The sequence below is a fragment of the Gobio gobio genome (genome assembly GCF_949357685.1).
Source record: "Gobio gobio genome assembly, chromosome: 19".
Lineage (NCBI taxonomy): Eukaryota > Metazoa > Chordata > Actinopteri > Cypriniformes > Gobionidae > Gobio > Gobio gobio.
The window spans coordinates 17,781,898-17,799,269 of record NC_137112.1 but is presented as its reverse complement, the minus strand read 5'-3'; the positions used below and the strand labels follow the sequence as shown (position 1 = coordinate 17,799,269).

The 17,372-nt window shown below is 37.9% G+C and overlaps 1 protein-coding gene across 1 annotated transcript in view; it reads right to left on the bottom strand.

The window, feature by feature from the left end:
• The window catches only part of adgrl2a (adhesion G protein-coupled receptor L2a), a 118,130-nt gene that overhangs the window by 84,327 nt on the left and 16,431 nt on the right, over positions 1 to 17,372 (bottom strand). Inside the window, exon 2 of the mRNA XM_079844496.1 lies at positions 7,757 to 7,941. Coding sequence (XP_079700622.1) covers positions 7,757 to 7,865 — 109 coding nt within the window. The 5' untranslated portion in view covers positions 7,866 to 7,941. The remainder of the gene's footprint in view (positions 1 to 7,756; positions 7,942 to 17,372) is intronic.

The window sequence follows — 17,372 nt, the reverse complement described above, 5'->3', positions numbered from 1 at the left end:
TGTAAAAAATCATTACACTCTAAAAAATGCTGGGTTTAAAATAACTCAAGTTGGGTTGAAAATGGACTAACCCAGCTATTGGGTTATTTTAACCCAGCAATTGGGTTGTTTTAAGCAAACATTTAACCCAACCACTGGGTTAAAACAACCCAATTGCTAGGTTAAAACAACCCAACCGCTGGGTTAAAACAATCCAATTGCTGGGTTAGTCCATTTTCAACCCAACTTGGGTTATTTTTAACCCAGCATTTTTTATAGTGTAGTTATTTACTTTGGGGCTACTTACATGACACCATTTTCAACCAAAATAGAAAACTCTCAATGCATCATCCACACGGCAACAGCACATAACTAGACAACACAAACCCCGAAACAGGCCTCAAAATAGTTTTGAAACGGCACCCTTATCACTTCTGTGTAAATCTAAAAAAAACGCTGTGAGAATGGCGACATGTTAATCCATGGTATTTGCTTCTGCTGAAGCCGTCAACTCACATTATTTGAGCTTATTTTTAAAATAATTATTTTAAACAGCAGAATTCCTCGTGAAAAACTACATGACTCATGATGCTAAACAGAAAATTACACCAATCAGAGAGTCTAAAAAAGCAACTCATGCCAAAATAGATCTTTAGCTCCACCCACTCCCATGAAGCACTGTGAATGACGTAATAGAGTTGATCTCTCTATGCTCTCAAAATACTTAAGTGTTCGAATATATATATATATATATATATATATTTTGCAATTTATTATATTTAGTTGTTATATATTATATAACAAAACTAGTCATAAGAGTTTGACATGACATGAAGGTGAGTTAATAGCAACATCATTTTCATTTTGGGGTGAATTATCCATGTCATTGTTAAAATGACATCAGTTCCAGTAAGTGAAAGAGAGACCTGTTATCTAAATAAGTTAACGTGGGAAAGACATAGTCTGTGTGATCAGCGTTACCGCTCTACCACCATCTTGATTTTAGTCTTTTAGATCAGTCATGATAATCAGAGATTCAGGAGTAAAACAGAAGAATCGAGATGAGTAACAGTGATGCATCTTTTCATCTTTGTTTTCAAAGATCCGAGACTGGAACGTCTCAGAGGCGAACCCACAACCCCATCTCTCGGCTTCATCCATCAGTCTGATCGAATCTTTCAGACTCGAAACAAAAACAAGAGAAGTGAAACAAAGATGGTTATAATAAGGGCCTGTATCTCCTCACGATATCACCCCCTCAAGATCTCCTAAACAACCACATTACAGAGAAACAGTTCTATGAGCGCCAGAGAGCCGAATCATAAATATTCCACAGCACAATTCTGTTTAGATTTGATATGTGCTTTAACAAGAAGATAAGGTATAAGGTCTGATTTCGGTGGGTCTGCTGTGACCTCCTGCCGCTGTACCCATCATTTCACCAACCAGCTTGACACCAAACAAGATAAGAGAGAGCCGGAGACACAGACACAACACACACAGACTCATGTGGGCTACATCCACTGAAAACCTGCAAACACTCAATAACCTGTAATAAGAGATGGTCTTCATCACTGTCAATTTAAGCAATGCATAGTTGTCTTCTCAGCTGAAACCGTGCCTGAAAGAGCAGGAATTCTCTCTAATGCCATCAGTGTTGAGGAAGCGACTTTGAAACTGCAGCTTGCCAAGCTGCAAATAATTTGAAGTACTTCAATTACAGTCAAGCTCCTCCTGAAAAAAGTAGTTAACTAACAAAAGGTAACTTACAACACTGAAACTGCTTAACCAGGCAATATCTACCAGTAAAAGTTGACTGAATTTATATTCACTGAAAAAAATCTGCAATTGTTGCTGATTTGTTGATAAGACTTTGACTTGAATAAAACTAGATAAATTAAATGTTATTACATGAAGCACCTTTTAAGTTACCTGAACAAAAAGTTGCAGTTTGAGTTATTTAGGGCCTTGAAATTACTAATTGTATGTATTTATTTATACATTTCATTTAAAAATTCATCTGCAATGTTTATCTTACACAAACCAATGAGGATGATACATTTTGGATAGCTAAAATGATCAGTAGGGGAGAGCGGGGCACAACCTAATGCTTTCTCAGTTTGTGTAAATCCACTTGGGGTTTGGAGTATGTATTTTTTTTATAATTAATAATTTCTGAACATTGACTCTCAGTCTTTATTCACCTCTTTCACATGGTTTCTCAATAGAATTCATAAAAGTATAAAATAGAATTGCATAGTTCTAATAAGGACACAATGTAACACAGTGTTAGAACATACCCCATCTGCGCAACTGGGATTTGAACCCGGCTTGTGTCTTCTGCTGGTTAGACTTAAGTAGGAAATTTACTTTTGCTATGGTTATATAAATGTTCAATGATATCTTCTAAAGATTTTTTAATTTTGGTGCAATTGTTTTTTCTTAATAATGTTGATATGGCAACGAGTAAATACACTAAGTTTCGTCATGCTGGCATATGTGGAAAGTTATAAACCATGTGTTACAACTAACCCCATGTTAGGTTGTGCCCCGCTCACCCCTATCTGTAACTTTGAGATACGTATACTTCAATAAGACCTTCTGGAGAATGACTCTTTCTAAATTGCCTTTGTAGTATTTTTACAACAAAAACAAAAGCAGACCAAACTGCAACATTTGTGGAACGTATTAGTTATAAGGATTAAAATAATGTAGGAGAAAACATTTTCATTTTACAACACAGTTGTTCAAACCATGAACTATTATGGGAAAACAGCTGATCTACTATCACATTTCTCAAAAATGTAGTTTATATTGGTGCCATTTTTAGTTAGTTGTTACCCAACTGAATGCCACAAGAAGTCTGTTAAAAAAGGCTGGTCCTACATTAATCTGCTTTATGCAGCTGATTGGGGCTAAATGCAAAACAATGCAAATGAATTGAAAATGTGAATGAGTTTCAGTCATTTCCTCATCAGATTCATCACCCACACCCACAAGTCTATTATCCCAAAACCATGCTGCAAGCTCTCTTGTTGTAAGCCACTACAAACACTAATAGAGACCAGTAACATTCAGACCTCGCGGGAAGAACAGGAAACAAAATAACATGTGACTGGCCCTGTTTGATTTTTGCATGACAAACACCTATCAGGAGGCAGCTGTGATGAGGCTTAATCCATTAAAACCAGCATCTCCTCCCGGTTAAATCCTAATGAGGATTTAAAGAGCTCGGCTGCAGGGGGCCGTCGGACAACAGACACACCTTGCTGAGCGGTCTGCCCCCGACCCACTATTCTCCTTTCTTATCATACAGATCAGGAGAAGGGCTGATGAAAGACGGTGAAGACGAATGCGGGCGTATTGACCCCCCGGCCGCTCGGCATTATGGGAAGTCTGATCCCTCAGTCTGATAGAAAACCCCTGGGTAAGAGGAAAAACAAAAAGCAGGAGACAAGAAGAAGAAAGACACAAAGAGAGCTGTGTAGTCTGAGGTATAAAACCGAAAACAAAGGAATCCGAGATCTGGATCCAAGATCTTAATAAAGAAGCTAAATACGGGCGAATTCTGATATATTGATATTGACGGAACGTCGATATGAACAAAAAGCCACAGGACTGAGGCTGAGGGGAATTGGCTTTAGCCGCTCAAAGATAATCAGTTCCGCTAGTTTAAATGTTTCCTTACGAAGTGTAACTGCACAGATGGGATTTTGAGGCATGTGAAAGGCTTGTCCACACTTGTTCGTCTCTAAAGAGAATGGTGCTTTTTCACAGCAGGCTCCACGTCATTTAAACAGACCCTTCAGTAAGAAACAAATCTGTGATGAATCTTGCACATTAGCATTCCCTGTTTATATTTATCAAATTTGATCTGCAAGACTAGCTTAGCTGGTTAGACTAGTCTATTGTGATGGTTTAAAGGGATAGTTTACCCAACAATTTAAATTCTGTCATCATTTAGTCACCCTCAAGTTGTTCCAAACCTGTATGGATTTCTTTCTTCTGCTGAACACAAAGGAAGATATTTGGAACGTTTTAGTTTAGGCTTAAAATAACGTAGGATAGAAAAACATCACAAAGAACTAAAAAAAAAAAAAAACATTTCACAACACAGTTGTTCAAACCCTGAACTATTATGGGAAAACAGCTGATCTACTATCACTCAACTGAAAAATTGAGTTTATATTGTTGCCATTTTTAGTTAGTTGTTCCTCAACTGAATGCCACAAGAAGAATTTAAGTCTGTTAAAAAAAGGCCGGTCCTATGTTAATCTGCTTTATGCAGGAAGATATTTGGAAGAATGTTTGTAACCAAGCAGATCTCGGCATCCATTGACTACCATAGTATTGCCCCACCCACACACACACACACACACACACACTATGGTACTCAATGGCTGCCGAGATCTGCTTGGTTACAAAAATTCTTCCAAATATCTCCCTTTGTGTTAAGCAGAAGAAAGAAATCCATACACGTTTGAAACAAATTGAGTGTGACGAAAGTTTTTGGGTGCACAATCAGTTTAGAAAGGATTTTGGGCACTTCTCAACCGCTTCTAAACTGGTTGCCCAGGCTTGGGAACCAGCAAACTCCCTTAGGCTGGTTTGTAAAAAAAATTTGAGCAGGGTTAGCATTACCAAAATGGATCTGGATCCCGGATCAAGAAAAATAATTAGAAAATAACTATAGTTCTATTTGTTTTGTTTCACTTACATTCCCCAGAATACATATAATTACAATACAAAACATGTTTTCCCCTAAAATACTTGCTTGACACATGAGGAGACAAATGCACAACCCCGTCAATCAAAGAAACTGGAAAGATCCGCTCTAATTCTGTCTGTGTGTGAGTTCAGAGGGACCAACAGCCCAGAGACATGGAGAAAAGGACAGAAGATGAGAGAGAGACACGTGGGTGGGAGAAAGACCGTGAGAGTGAGACAGCAACAGAAGCAACTCAACAAACCTTGATACCCCCCCCCCCCCCCTTAAAAAATAAAAATAAAAAAAACACAACAAAACCTAAAGCAACCAGCCTTTTGCTCATGATGATACAACACAAAACTTATATTTGTGGACTCACACAGGCACACACACAGATATATAAATATATATAGAGCTGCCATTCTAGGCGTCCCTGTGACATATTCTTACTGTTAATCAGCAGACATTCAACTGAGGTGTTTAAAGAGTCAAGATAGACAGCTCATTTCAGTCAGAGAGACAGATGGCTCATTTCTGCCAGAAAGACAGACGGCTCGTTTCAGACAGAGAGACAGACAGCTCATTTCAGTCAGAGTTTGAAGGCAACAGGGACAGCAGCTGTCCAAATAAGGGGCCCATTTGAGGTGGGAAATATGATTTTTAGGTTACACTTAAATAGGGAAGAGTGTTAACCTTTGGGAGAGGATTCAAATGTAAGGATTTGTAGAATTGTGGTTGGCGATGTGACCAACATTCACGGTATAAGTGATTTTATAACAGGGTATATAAATATACTGTCCTTATATATTTTGTATTTATGTATTTATTTTTATTTTATTTTGGAAAATGTAGGAATATATTGGGGACATTTTAAAGATGAGATGAAAGTTACTTAATCTCACCTGATAATATTCTTTGTTAGAACTTAGAATGGAAATCAACAAATTATTAAAATAAATAGTTTCACTAACTAGACTCAAAACATAATTAAAAAGAATAATATTAATTATTATTAATAATAAAGGATGGTAAAATTATACAATAAAGCATTCAGTTGAGCAAATATACAGTGTTGACACATTTCAACCATCATGCGGTGTATATCGTTTAGCTCTTGCTACTGGTGAGTTTTAATCCCAAGCATGTTCATATGCGCTAGAGACATGCAAATGACCTACAGTTCTGTATGCATGCAGATCATGTTTCGAATCCAAAAATCAATAGGGATGACCTTTAAAAATCTAAAAAGATTGACCAAATCTCCAGTTCTGAGTTAAAAACTGCAGTTGAAATGGAAGTGTCATATAGGTCAAGATTGCAATTGGCTTCCAAAAAAAAAAAAAAAGAACATCATGAAAGGAAAATATTCACTCGAAGAAAAACATGGGTTATATATTTGCCTAATAGAGGCAGGTGAAAGTTAGCTCTCAGTAAATTAAAAGTTCAATCTTTAAATCTATTTTGTCAAAAGGCTACAGCCGCCAAGAATGCTGTTAATTCTAAGATGTGTGATTTGCCTGTCTGGAAGTCACACAGAAGCTGTTCTGATATGAATTAACATGGAGATGAAGTGTTTTTATGAATACAGGCGGGTGGCCGCCGGTCGAGGCCACGGTTCCCTGCTATTCGTTCTGAATGAGCCCAAGGCAGCAGGACACGGACGGATATTATTCAGTCCTTTCCATAATTAAAAAAAAAGAACGGCTCATATTACTCACAATCCTTACCGGCAAATTGGCCAGACATATTAAGCAAAGCTTTCTTTCAGAACTACTTAAACCCCATCGTGAAATTAGCCAGTGACAGTGTGTTCAAAGAAAAACTGTAATTGCTGGTAAATAATGATGCTAATTTATCAAACAATAAACCTGCATCCCATTACTGTACATGAACGAGTCAATATAAGTCCTGTTGACGTTTACAGTAAGTGTAAAAAAAAAAAAAAAAAAGAAACGCGAGAAAATGCAGACATAAATTCTGGGCCAACAAGTATTTAACATTCGTTTTTACAATACTGTGGCACTGAGAATGCAACAAAACGTATTAATCATGCTCTGACACTGAAATTGAGATTGCGTAGCTAGAAGTGTCTGCATTCACATATGTGAATGAAACATAAAGATCTATCGGCTGAATTTTTTTTTTTTTTTTTTACGTTTTTAACATGTTATGACACAATATTATGACATTTTCTTCAGTTTTAAGGTTTATCATAAAATGCTTCACTCTTGTGAAGCAGTAATATCGCAACGGTGATCAAATTAGCATTAGCTCAGACTAATATAGCATTGAGCATATACAAGCCTGATTTATTTCTATAAGAGCACAATGCCACATTTCATGGCATTCAATGGCAGACATACTATCAATAAAACGGCTCCACAATACTTCATCACTGCTTTGCGTTTCAGCTTCATAAAATACCAGAAAATGTAGTTTGAGAAGATGCACAGAATACAAATGAGTTACATCCGAACTTATAGACAGCGTTCGGCCCACGAAATGAAATCAGAAAGATGAGATCTGAAGTTTCTAGGATATACTCGAGAGAAACAGGGAACAAACCCTCAAGCAATCAATCTTTCAAAGTTTCTGCACAAGCAGAAACTTCCAGCCATGGCTATGGCAGTAACCCATTTAATTCAATTATAAAAATGCATTAAAAAGATATTACGGCAGGGACAGAGTGTAATGAGGCGTGTTTACTTGAGGATATTGTTTATAATGAGCAGTTGTAGGGTTTAGGCCTATAGTTAGAACAGGACATGAGAGTAAACAGACGGAGATGAGATGAGGGAAAACTCGGAAACACTGTATGGTCTTTCTTTTAATTTAACCGAAAAGAAAACGAAGGCAAGCTCTGTGTTAATGCACACTGCTTCCCAAGAACCTCAGGCTATCTGTCTGGAAGGAAACTGCCATTATTTATCTGAGCTATCAGAAATGGTGTCTGCTTCAAACGTCCTCCTCATAAAATAAAAAAAAACAGCACATAAACTCAAGAACAGCATGGAACCGATGACAAGATGTTGCTTTTATGAAATATTTTGAAGTGGAAAAAAGTCTTACCGTCAGAACTCTGTACAACCGTCAAGACGAACACTAGGCCACAGAGGACCAAAGACTTCCATTCGGAACATCCCATCCTGGCTCTGACTGGACTTGCCGCTTTCCACATGTCTGGGTCGAAATCACTGTAGTCACAACGATCCAGGGAAGTCACTCTGAGAGATAACCATCATTGACCTCCGAGCCTGTAAGAAAACCACAGTGGACTGTCAGTGTTTGGCTGTCGATGAAGAGCTCCTCAGGCATAAAAACTTCCTCCTTTAAACTGTTCCACTCTCACTCGCCTCAGTTCCTCCACAGATTTTTTTTTGTTTGTTTGCTTTTTTCCAGTAGCAAATTCACACAGATTTCCTCCCAGGTGTAGAAACCCTCTATTGGAAGGTGACTGAGACCTGAGACAGCACCTCCCGCATTACAAACAAGGCATTTACCTCAAAGCCTGTCGTTACCATATCCGACTCTCTTCTCCCAAACCTGTTCCGCTACCATCCTTTTCTGAGAGGAAGCAGGTTTCTCATTCACTAAAGCCACCAGTGCATATTCTCCAGCCAAAGAGAACTCTGTTATATACAGTATCTCATATTTTAAATGTTTTCCTTCTCTGCATGTTTACACCCTCCACCGGCCTCCCATAAAACACACTCACGGCCTCATGGGAAACATCGTCACTCCAGTAACGAGCCACTTAGGAGCCCATTAAAAACAGTGTGTGCACCCCCTAGGTTTCTTGAAGATACACTAAATATATCTCACCACCCTTTAATACATCATTGCATTACAGGGCATTTCCGCATGTCTAGTCAAAAAAAAAAAGGTATTGGAATTTCTGCTTCTTGGATTGTCATATTTATGATTATGAGGTGAGAAAAAAACATAAGGGGTCTGTTTATATTAAAGGAACACTCCACTTTTTTTTTAAAATAGGCTCAATTTACAAGTCCCCTAGAGTTAAATAGTTGAGTTTTACCGTTTTTGAATCCATTCTGCTGATCTTTGTATCTGGCGTCATTGATTCTAATCAGTCCATTAGCATCTCATTCAAAAAATGACCAAAGACACTTTCAATATTTTTCCTATTTAAAACTTGACTCTTCTACAGTTACATCGTGTGCTAAGACCAACTGAAAATTAAAAGTTGCGATTTTCTACACCTATATGGCTAGGAACTACTTTCTCATTCCTGCGTAATAGTCGCGGATCTTCGCAGCAGTACCATGGCTGCAGCAGCACAATGATATTACAGCGCCTGAAAGTAGCCCCCAGCTAGGTAACTTTCAATGTGACCGGCGCTAAGTTCGTGTAGTTGGAGAGAGAGTTTCAGGCTTGCAGCCGACAAATTGTGTTGTGGATTTACCTGTGTGATTAGCCATGGTTCTGTGTGTTGTAAAGGGCTGTGATAGTAAGTCGAAGGTGTATACTACCACCATGTTTCACAGAATACCAACAAATCATTGCGCCGCTGCAGCCATGGTAAGGCCGCGAAGATCCGCGACTATTACGCAGGAATGAGAAAGTAGTTCCTAGCCATATAGGTGTAGAAAATCGCAACTTTTCATTTTCAGTTTGTCTTAGCACACGATGTAACTGTAGAAGAGTCAAGTTTTAAATAGGAAAAATATTGAAAGTGTCTTTGGTCATTTTTTGAATGAGATGCTAATGGACTGTTTAGAATCAATGATGTATGCTAAGCTATGCTAAAAGTGCTACCGCCAGATACAAAGATCGGCTGAATGGATTCAAAAACGGTAAAACTCAACTATTTAACTCTAGGGCAGTGGTTCCCAACCACGTTCCTGGAGGACCCCCAACAGTGCACATTTTGCATGTCTCCTCAATCAAACACACCTGATTCAGGTCATCAGCTCATTAGTAGCTACTCCAAGACCTGATGTGGGTGTGTCAGACGAAGGACACATCCAAAATGTGCACTGTTGGGGGTCCTCCAGGAACGTGGTTGGGAACCACTGCTCTAGGGGACTTGTAAAATGAGCCTATTTTCAAAAAAAGTGGAGTGTTCCTTTAACATATACAAGGAGAAGTATTCACTGAATAGTACATTTCTGTATGATCAGACAAAGAATGTCTAAATGCTAATGCATTGTCTTAAATGTATGGCCTCCTATCATAACTATTCAAGAGTCAACAAGTTGACTAAATAGTCTAGTGTGTAATAAATAGTACACACACGCAGACACACACACACACACACACACACACACACACACACACACACACACACACACACATACATACATATGTTATTTTACATGGGAATGAGTATGATTTTCATCTTTGGGTGAACTATTTCTTTAAAATACAGTCATGTAAAATGCATATGCTAAACTCCCTATAAAATATATGCCATCATCACATTAAATAATATTTTTAATAGAAAGTTTATAATTCATTTTGAATTAATATATTTAAGATGGCAAAACACCAGATTCACTATATAGAGCAAATTAGCGCGAGAGCACAACCACATAAAAGCGCAGATGGGAGTGGAAAGTTCAGCGTGTGATCCACTGATGACACTCAAATGAAAGAACACAGACACAGCTGGATCATTTCCATAATGACCAACGCAATCTGCTAAGAGCAGCACAAATTAGCACCCGGTTTAAAGACGTTCTTTTTTGGGGCGGTAAATAATGGCGCAAATACCAGTAAACTGACTAACGCAAACCTTAGTAAATAACATTGCATGATTCCTTTAAATATTCTCCCCTCACAAATGTTTCATCTGAAAGGGAAACTCCTACAAATGCATATGCAATAAGGTGTCCACGCACATATTTTTCTGACAGGAGTTTTTTAACCCCAAAAGAGGGTTTGCACTGGCACAAGCTGTTGGTAAATCTGGCCTTTATTAGATGATTTATTTGTTATGTTCACATCAATCATTTTGGACGATACTTCTTTTAATAGAAAGACTCAAATGGTGGCCATAGCATCCTTAGCATTAGCATTAGCAAAATAACAGCATAATACTGTGGAGCCTCCCAGCCTACTTAGGTTCTGAAAGTATTTTTCTGCCTAAAATCATCTGTGCTGAGGTAAAAAAAAATAATAATCACTAGCCGTTGTGGTGGTGGCTCACAGCAGTTAACAGTGAGGAAAATAAATGCATAAAGGATGAGGGTTGATCCCTACATAGTCAAAGGGTGTTCGACTAAATCAACGACAACAGCTCCATACTTTCATATCTTCGTCTCACACTGTGAGCGGTTAACATGCTGATCAGTCTCCAGAAGCGGAGCCATGGACGAAGGCGGCCTGCCTGACTCCCGCGCTCCTCATTAAACGTGTTGAGGTCTCTCCCCTCCACGGGAGGCCTTATCTCCCTAAGCTGCAGCAAAGACCGCCGATCAACACCTGTTAAGTGCTTCAAACAAATACTGCCGTTCCAACGCTGACGCGGCACAGCGGGAAAGCCTGTTGTCGCCGTTCTGTGTGTTTTGTATTCGCAAATCAAATTAAAAACTCTAATCATGACAAATTAAGACAGCGACCGTTCATCTTCAAAGGATTCAGGCCGGGATGTTTGATTTCGGCTCTTCCTTTGATTATGGAGCAAACCGGGCTGCCGTTTTATGCCGAAAGCTTTGCTGAATTGTGTTGCTTATGTAGAAACAAACAAAGCTATATAAGGGCTGTGATCGATGGAGAGGTCTAGACCCAGAAGGCTTTTTCACAGCTGTGTACATCTGCTCCAACAGACCAGCAACACTTAGGGTTTCTCAACAAAACAGTTGCATGAAATAAAAAGAGGAACTTTGAAAGAACATTCCACTTCTCCGGGTGAGAAGAGAGCCGTTCAAATCAGAGCTGAAAGGCCAGTTTGAGATGTTAATGCCAAAACAGAGAAACAAAGGGCAGATGTGTAATTATGCGGCCGTCTTTCTCCCAAGTAGGAGTGAGACCCACCGGAGAATAGAGGAGGAGCCATCCATTCAGAGGGGTGGGTGCAGGAATAATGCACAAGAGGCAAGGCCGAGGGGGGCAGAGGGGGGTTTACAAACTTTACAATGTGAGATTGACAGCTTGCAAGTCTCGCTTGACCTCTGAATTAACCCCCAAGCTTTCAATGAACTACAAAAAGAGCCATGAGATTGATGGTCAAAGAATATGACAAGTGTATAAAAAATAGGCCCATAAACAGGGACACGCATTGGCACAATGGAACTCAAACACACCAACGACGGGACAAAGCACACAAGCTGACAAGCTAAATATTCATAAAGGGGAATTCCTGAAACATATCTTTTCCAGTTAGATAAGGTGATTTTGTAGTAGTTTTTTTAAACATTCCATTAGACCGATAATATTTCATTATTAACAAATTGAAATCTGCCATTTCATGATAGGCTATAGCTAAATTGTTATGTTGGCATACATTATGTATTCAGAAAAGTAACAAGGTTGTCAGTTTCACAGTTCAATTTGACATTGACATTCGAAGGTCATGAAAATACAAGGTGCTGTCTAAAATATAATTTGAAGTTATATTTCTACAAATATGTTTATCGTTATCAGTTGTTTATAATAAAAAAAAATACACGGTAACAGGGCAACATTTTAGAGCAGTCCCCATAACAAGGTAAAGTGATAAAAGAGATTTATTATCACTCTCCAGAACATTTGCATTCACTGTTCCTTGCTGGTGGACCCACCTCCATCCGGAATGCAGAATCACTGACAACATTCAAAAGACAGCTGAAAACTCATCTCTTCCCTGAGCACTTAACCTCATTAAAAAAAAAAAATTATAGCTTATGCTACTCTAAGTAATGTCCAAAACTTAGTATCTCAGGCATTTGTGATTTTTCGCCTTTTCATGACAGATTGCTTCCTGTATTCTCCTCAGTTGTAAGTCGCTTTGGATAAAAGCGCCTGCTAAATGAATAAATGTAAAATGTATATGTAAAAGAGGAGCCTCCTCTTCATCCTTAAACATTCACTTCTTAAAAAAAAATTGTCTCTCTCTTTCAATATATATATATAGATAGATGTCACCAGTTATGCAGAATGACCCATAATAGCAACACATACCCTTACATGAACATTTGCAGCGAAGAGTTTGTTTTCGATATTTGCGTATTTGTGCTAGAATATCAGGTCAGTGATCAGATGACAGTGTCCCATTGAGCCAGAAACGCTAGAGGAAATCAATCAGCGGTCCAGGGGTGGGCCAGTTAATGCACAGCAACACATGAGTCATTCTGAACACATCCCATTTGACTCCACTGTCACACATTCACCTTTGCCATCTGGACGCTGCCGCTTGTGTACATCCTAAAACCAGAGGACAAACATCATAATATCAGGGGTGACGGATGTATTAAGGTCAAATGGACGACAATGTCAAACACTAAATGAGCAAATGACAAAAAATTCTAAATGCTATTGAACAAGCAATGAATGTAGAGAACAGGGAAAGCCAATCAACATTTTTTTGTGACACACAAACAGGATTTTTGCATTCTTTATGAAGCTTGAAAGTTTCAGTCCTCGTTCATTGCAATTCAATGGAAAAGACTGACCAGTGCAATTTCTTAATTTCTCCTGTTGTGCAACACAGAAGAAAGACATAATTTGTAACATAAGGGTGATAAAAAATTTGAATTTTTTTCATTTTTAGGTAAACTAATCTGTTAATAGTTCTTAAAGGGATAGAATACGGAAGGCGGTCCGCTGGAAGCTAGATATTTTACTTTATAACGTTTTAAATATGGATATCTGTCTTACAAAAACCCATTGATTCGCTTCAGAAGGCCTTTATTAACCCCCTTGAGCCATGTGGATATCTTTTTAAATGGATGGATATACTTTTTTGGGCATCATATTTTGGGACTGCCATTATAATGCTTGGAAGAGCCAGGACATTTTTTAAATATAACTCTAATTGTATTCGTATGAAAGAAGAATGTCATATACACATATAGGATGACTTGAGGGTGTAAATCATGGGCTAATTTTCAATTTGGGGTGAACTATCCCTTTAAACCTCTTTTACCAATACAAATGGAACAGTATACTAAAATACAGTGTTTCCTGCAGCGCTATTCAACACTTTGTCGCTATTGAATCTGCATTGATACAGCAAAAGAAATTATATTTTATCCGTTTGTCAGCTTGCTGTCTTAATTAAATATAATCAGAGAGAAAGCCAGGGCGATGTGAAATAGTACAAAGACAATCAATAGACAATTTAGCTTTCTGTTGTGTTTTTGTCGCTGATTGTGCACAACAACAAACACGGAGTGTTACGGATGTAGTCTGATATGTGGATTAATAACTTAAAAGACCAGGGCTGCGTTTCTCAAAAGCAGTATGAGCGAACAACAGTAAAACAGTGAAAAAACTAAAACTGATGAATCATGAACCAGCTCCATCAAAATGACTAAAGGACTTGTTAATGAAATCATTTACAGTCCAGAATTGGATCAGAATGGAATCATAAAAGAAAACAAAATCTTTAATTTCCTTGCGGTTCCTATTCCTGGGTATGATGTCTTACAAGCACAGCTGCTTTCTACACCAGAACTGCAAATGCATCATCTTAACTAGCCATTTAGCTCTGTGTTTAAGAACTGGAAAAGATACATGAAACCCTGTGTGACAAAACTGTCTCATGACCATGTCAAATCTGAATAACTGTTTTAATGAAAGCACGCAGACATGGTAAAAAGGCATATATAACGCTTTGGGTGGTGGTAAAATACTTTAATCACTCTCTGTGAATGAAATCTCACTCTTTTTAACTTCTTTTCATCCTTCTCTCAAAGAAGATGCTCGTGATCCTTTAATCAGAGCAATCAAGGCCTCTATCAAGCCACCACACAAGCAAGAGACGAGAACACAACTAAGAACCAGAGCCGAACCAAATTCCTCAGTACAAACTGGATCTTCTGGAGAAGTTTCTGGAAATAGATTGAACAGCCCCTTTTTAGTAGAGATTACCGAACACAGTATTCATACTCCACAGGAAGGGGGTAGTTTACTCATCTATTCATTATTCTGATACACAGCATTCTAATTCCGACAGTAAATGACATGCACACCGGCGTAATAACGTGCAGAACGCATCAGAAATCCTATTAAAATGGCACGGTGTCTCTCAGAGACGATTATAATGGGACTCGACTGCTATGAGTAAGTAAGTTTTAATACAGCCTTCACATATTGTTAACAGTAATTTTGATGTTTTAGTGGACAAGGAGTGGATTATCTGAAAATGAAATTTAAAAAAATGTCATTTCCATTAACTGATAGTGCCAAATTCCTCCTTTCAGGTTGCCGACGATAAGGAGGATTCAGTCCCGCCGTGTTTTCCCGAGAAGCCTCCGTTTTAACGGTAATAGAGTGACATTAATATGTGGAGACGAATAAGAAGGTCAAAAAAAATTCTGAGGACCACCATTATACAGGTATCTTACACGAATAGCACCTGCCAATCAGAAGAAAGAAGTCCTTGACACTCCATGTTTCCCCTTCGGCTGGGATATGGGAGTGAAATAGACTTTCTTTGGCAGCAAAATGCAGTGAGCACTTCACACGAAAACGGTACACTTTGGAGTTCCATGCCTTTTTAAAGCATTATCGGCACATATGTTTTATTTATTTTCATTTTTTAGAACTATAGATATATTAGACAATCTACTGTCTAACATGAATCATTTTAACTCATTTTAAATACCTAAAAATGTAATCCCATTTTGCATGTGACCGTTACTGTAGGATTTTGCAACACTTATGTTGCATCTAATGTAACATTACTTAAAATTGTGACATCCAAGAAATAAACATTCATTGGGTCATTTCTAAACATATAAATAATCTTATTCAATTACAATTTACACAATTTGTAGTGCTGAGTGCATTTGTTGAGCTACACCATTCCACCCTTTTAAATACATGCATTTATTGTTTTAAAATAATGCGAAAAAGATGATGTTTTCTTTTTATTCAATATAAATATAAATAGATCAATAACTACAAACCAACATTTAGTCAGGATTAATTAGATCCTACTTTGTTTAGTTTGACTCTTTTTACTGACTATTTGTGAGGGAAGAATAAAATAGAAAAAAAAGAATCCACATTCTGTACACTGTGGAAAGTGACCACTGCGTCAGCCTGGCACAAGGAGAGCAAACAGGGGAACAACATCTGTCTTCATGCCACAAAAAGAGAGTCACCCAACGTAAGAGGTCATAAAACATCAGGAGATACTAGAGAGAAAAAAGAAAAAGGTTTCTGCTGCTCTCACAGACTCATCATCTCAGTTTCAAACAAAATGCATCAATTTTTAATTCCTGCAAAAGCAATGGAAGCACTGCTGCTGTCAAAATGGTGCAAATGCACAGGTGAAAATAAATGCATGTGTGTGCTTGCACGTGTGTCTGTGTGTGTGTGTGTTTGTGTGGTCCAGGCAAAGATGGCAATATCTAAAATCCTTGTCCTTGTGAGGACATTTTTTGGTCCACATGAGTGAAACAGCTTATAAATCATGGTGAAATCTAAGTGATGTTTGAAAAATGTAAAAATGCTGAAAGTTTTCTGTGATGGGTAGGTTTAGGGGTAGGTTAGTGTAAGGGGTGAGGATATACAGTTTGTACAGTATAAAAACCATTAACGTCTATGAAGAGTCCTCACCAAGATAGCGAACTAGACATGTGTGTGTGCGTGAGTGTGTGTACGTGTACACAGCGGGACAGTCACAAACATGTTCTGTCATTCAGCATGATTTGTTCAGATGCATTCATACTGACCTCACATAACTCACACCTCTTGTTTTAAAGTCAACATGAAACAACATGTTTTACTTCACATTGTAATATGACGTATTTCCGAGTGAAACAGGATATTCAATGAAAATGTTTGAATTAAAATGATCAAATTTAAGTAAATAAATGCACAGATGATGCTCCAAACTGAAAATAAATTAATTAATGAACTACCATTTGAAATAGTTAAGTAACTGGATTATTGAATAGACTTTGGTTACTGTAATATAACATTATTCTTACATATTTTGAGCGAGGAGCCAAAATGAAAGACAAAAAAATTACAAAGACAAACTTTTTTTTCTTTAGAATAATTTGATGTCAGCCTTGATAAATATATCCACTCATATGTGTTTTTTATGTGCCTTTCCTTCATTGCCATTTGATTATTGATTATTTTATACAGACACACACACACAATACGACTCGTCTGTCTCTCTCAGACAAGAGCAGTTGTGTGAGCGTAACGCCTCCTCTGTCCCTCTATTAAGCACTAGATCATCAATTATTCAGCACCATCGTGAGCCATTATTCAACAGGATGATTAATTTTTAAGATGGCAGAAGTGAACACAAAACATAAAGTGAGGGGCATTAAAAGAACGTCTTGAATGGGTGACATTAAAAGCGGGGTGGTGCAGAAATCTACAGATGATTGATTTGGGCAGGTTGATTGATTGATTTCTTATGAGAGGAAATTATTTGGAGATCTGTTAGTTCACACGCTAATTCATCCACAAACCACAAACTTATTTAAAAGCTTTTCATTGACCACTTACTTTAATTCAAGTTAACAAGCTAAAACTGGGTTTACTTAAAAGTGGGTAA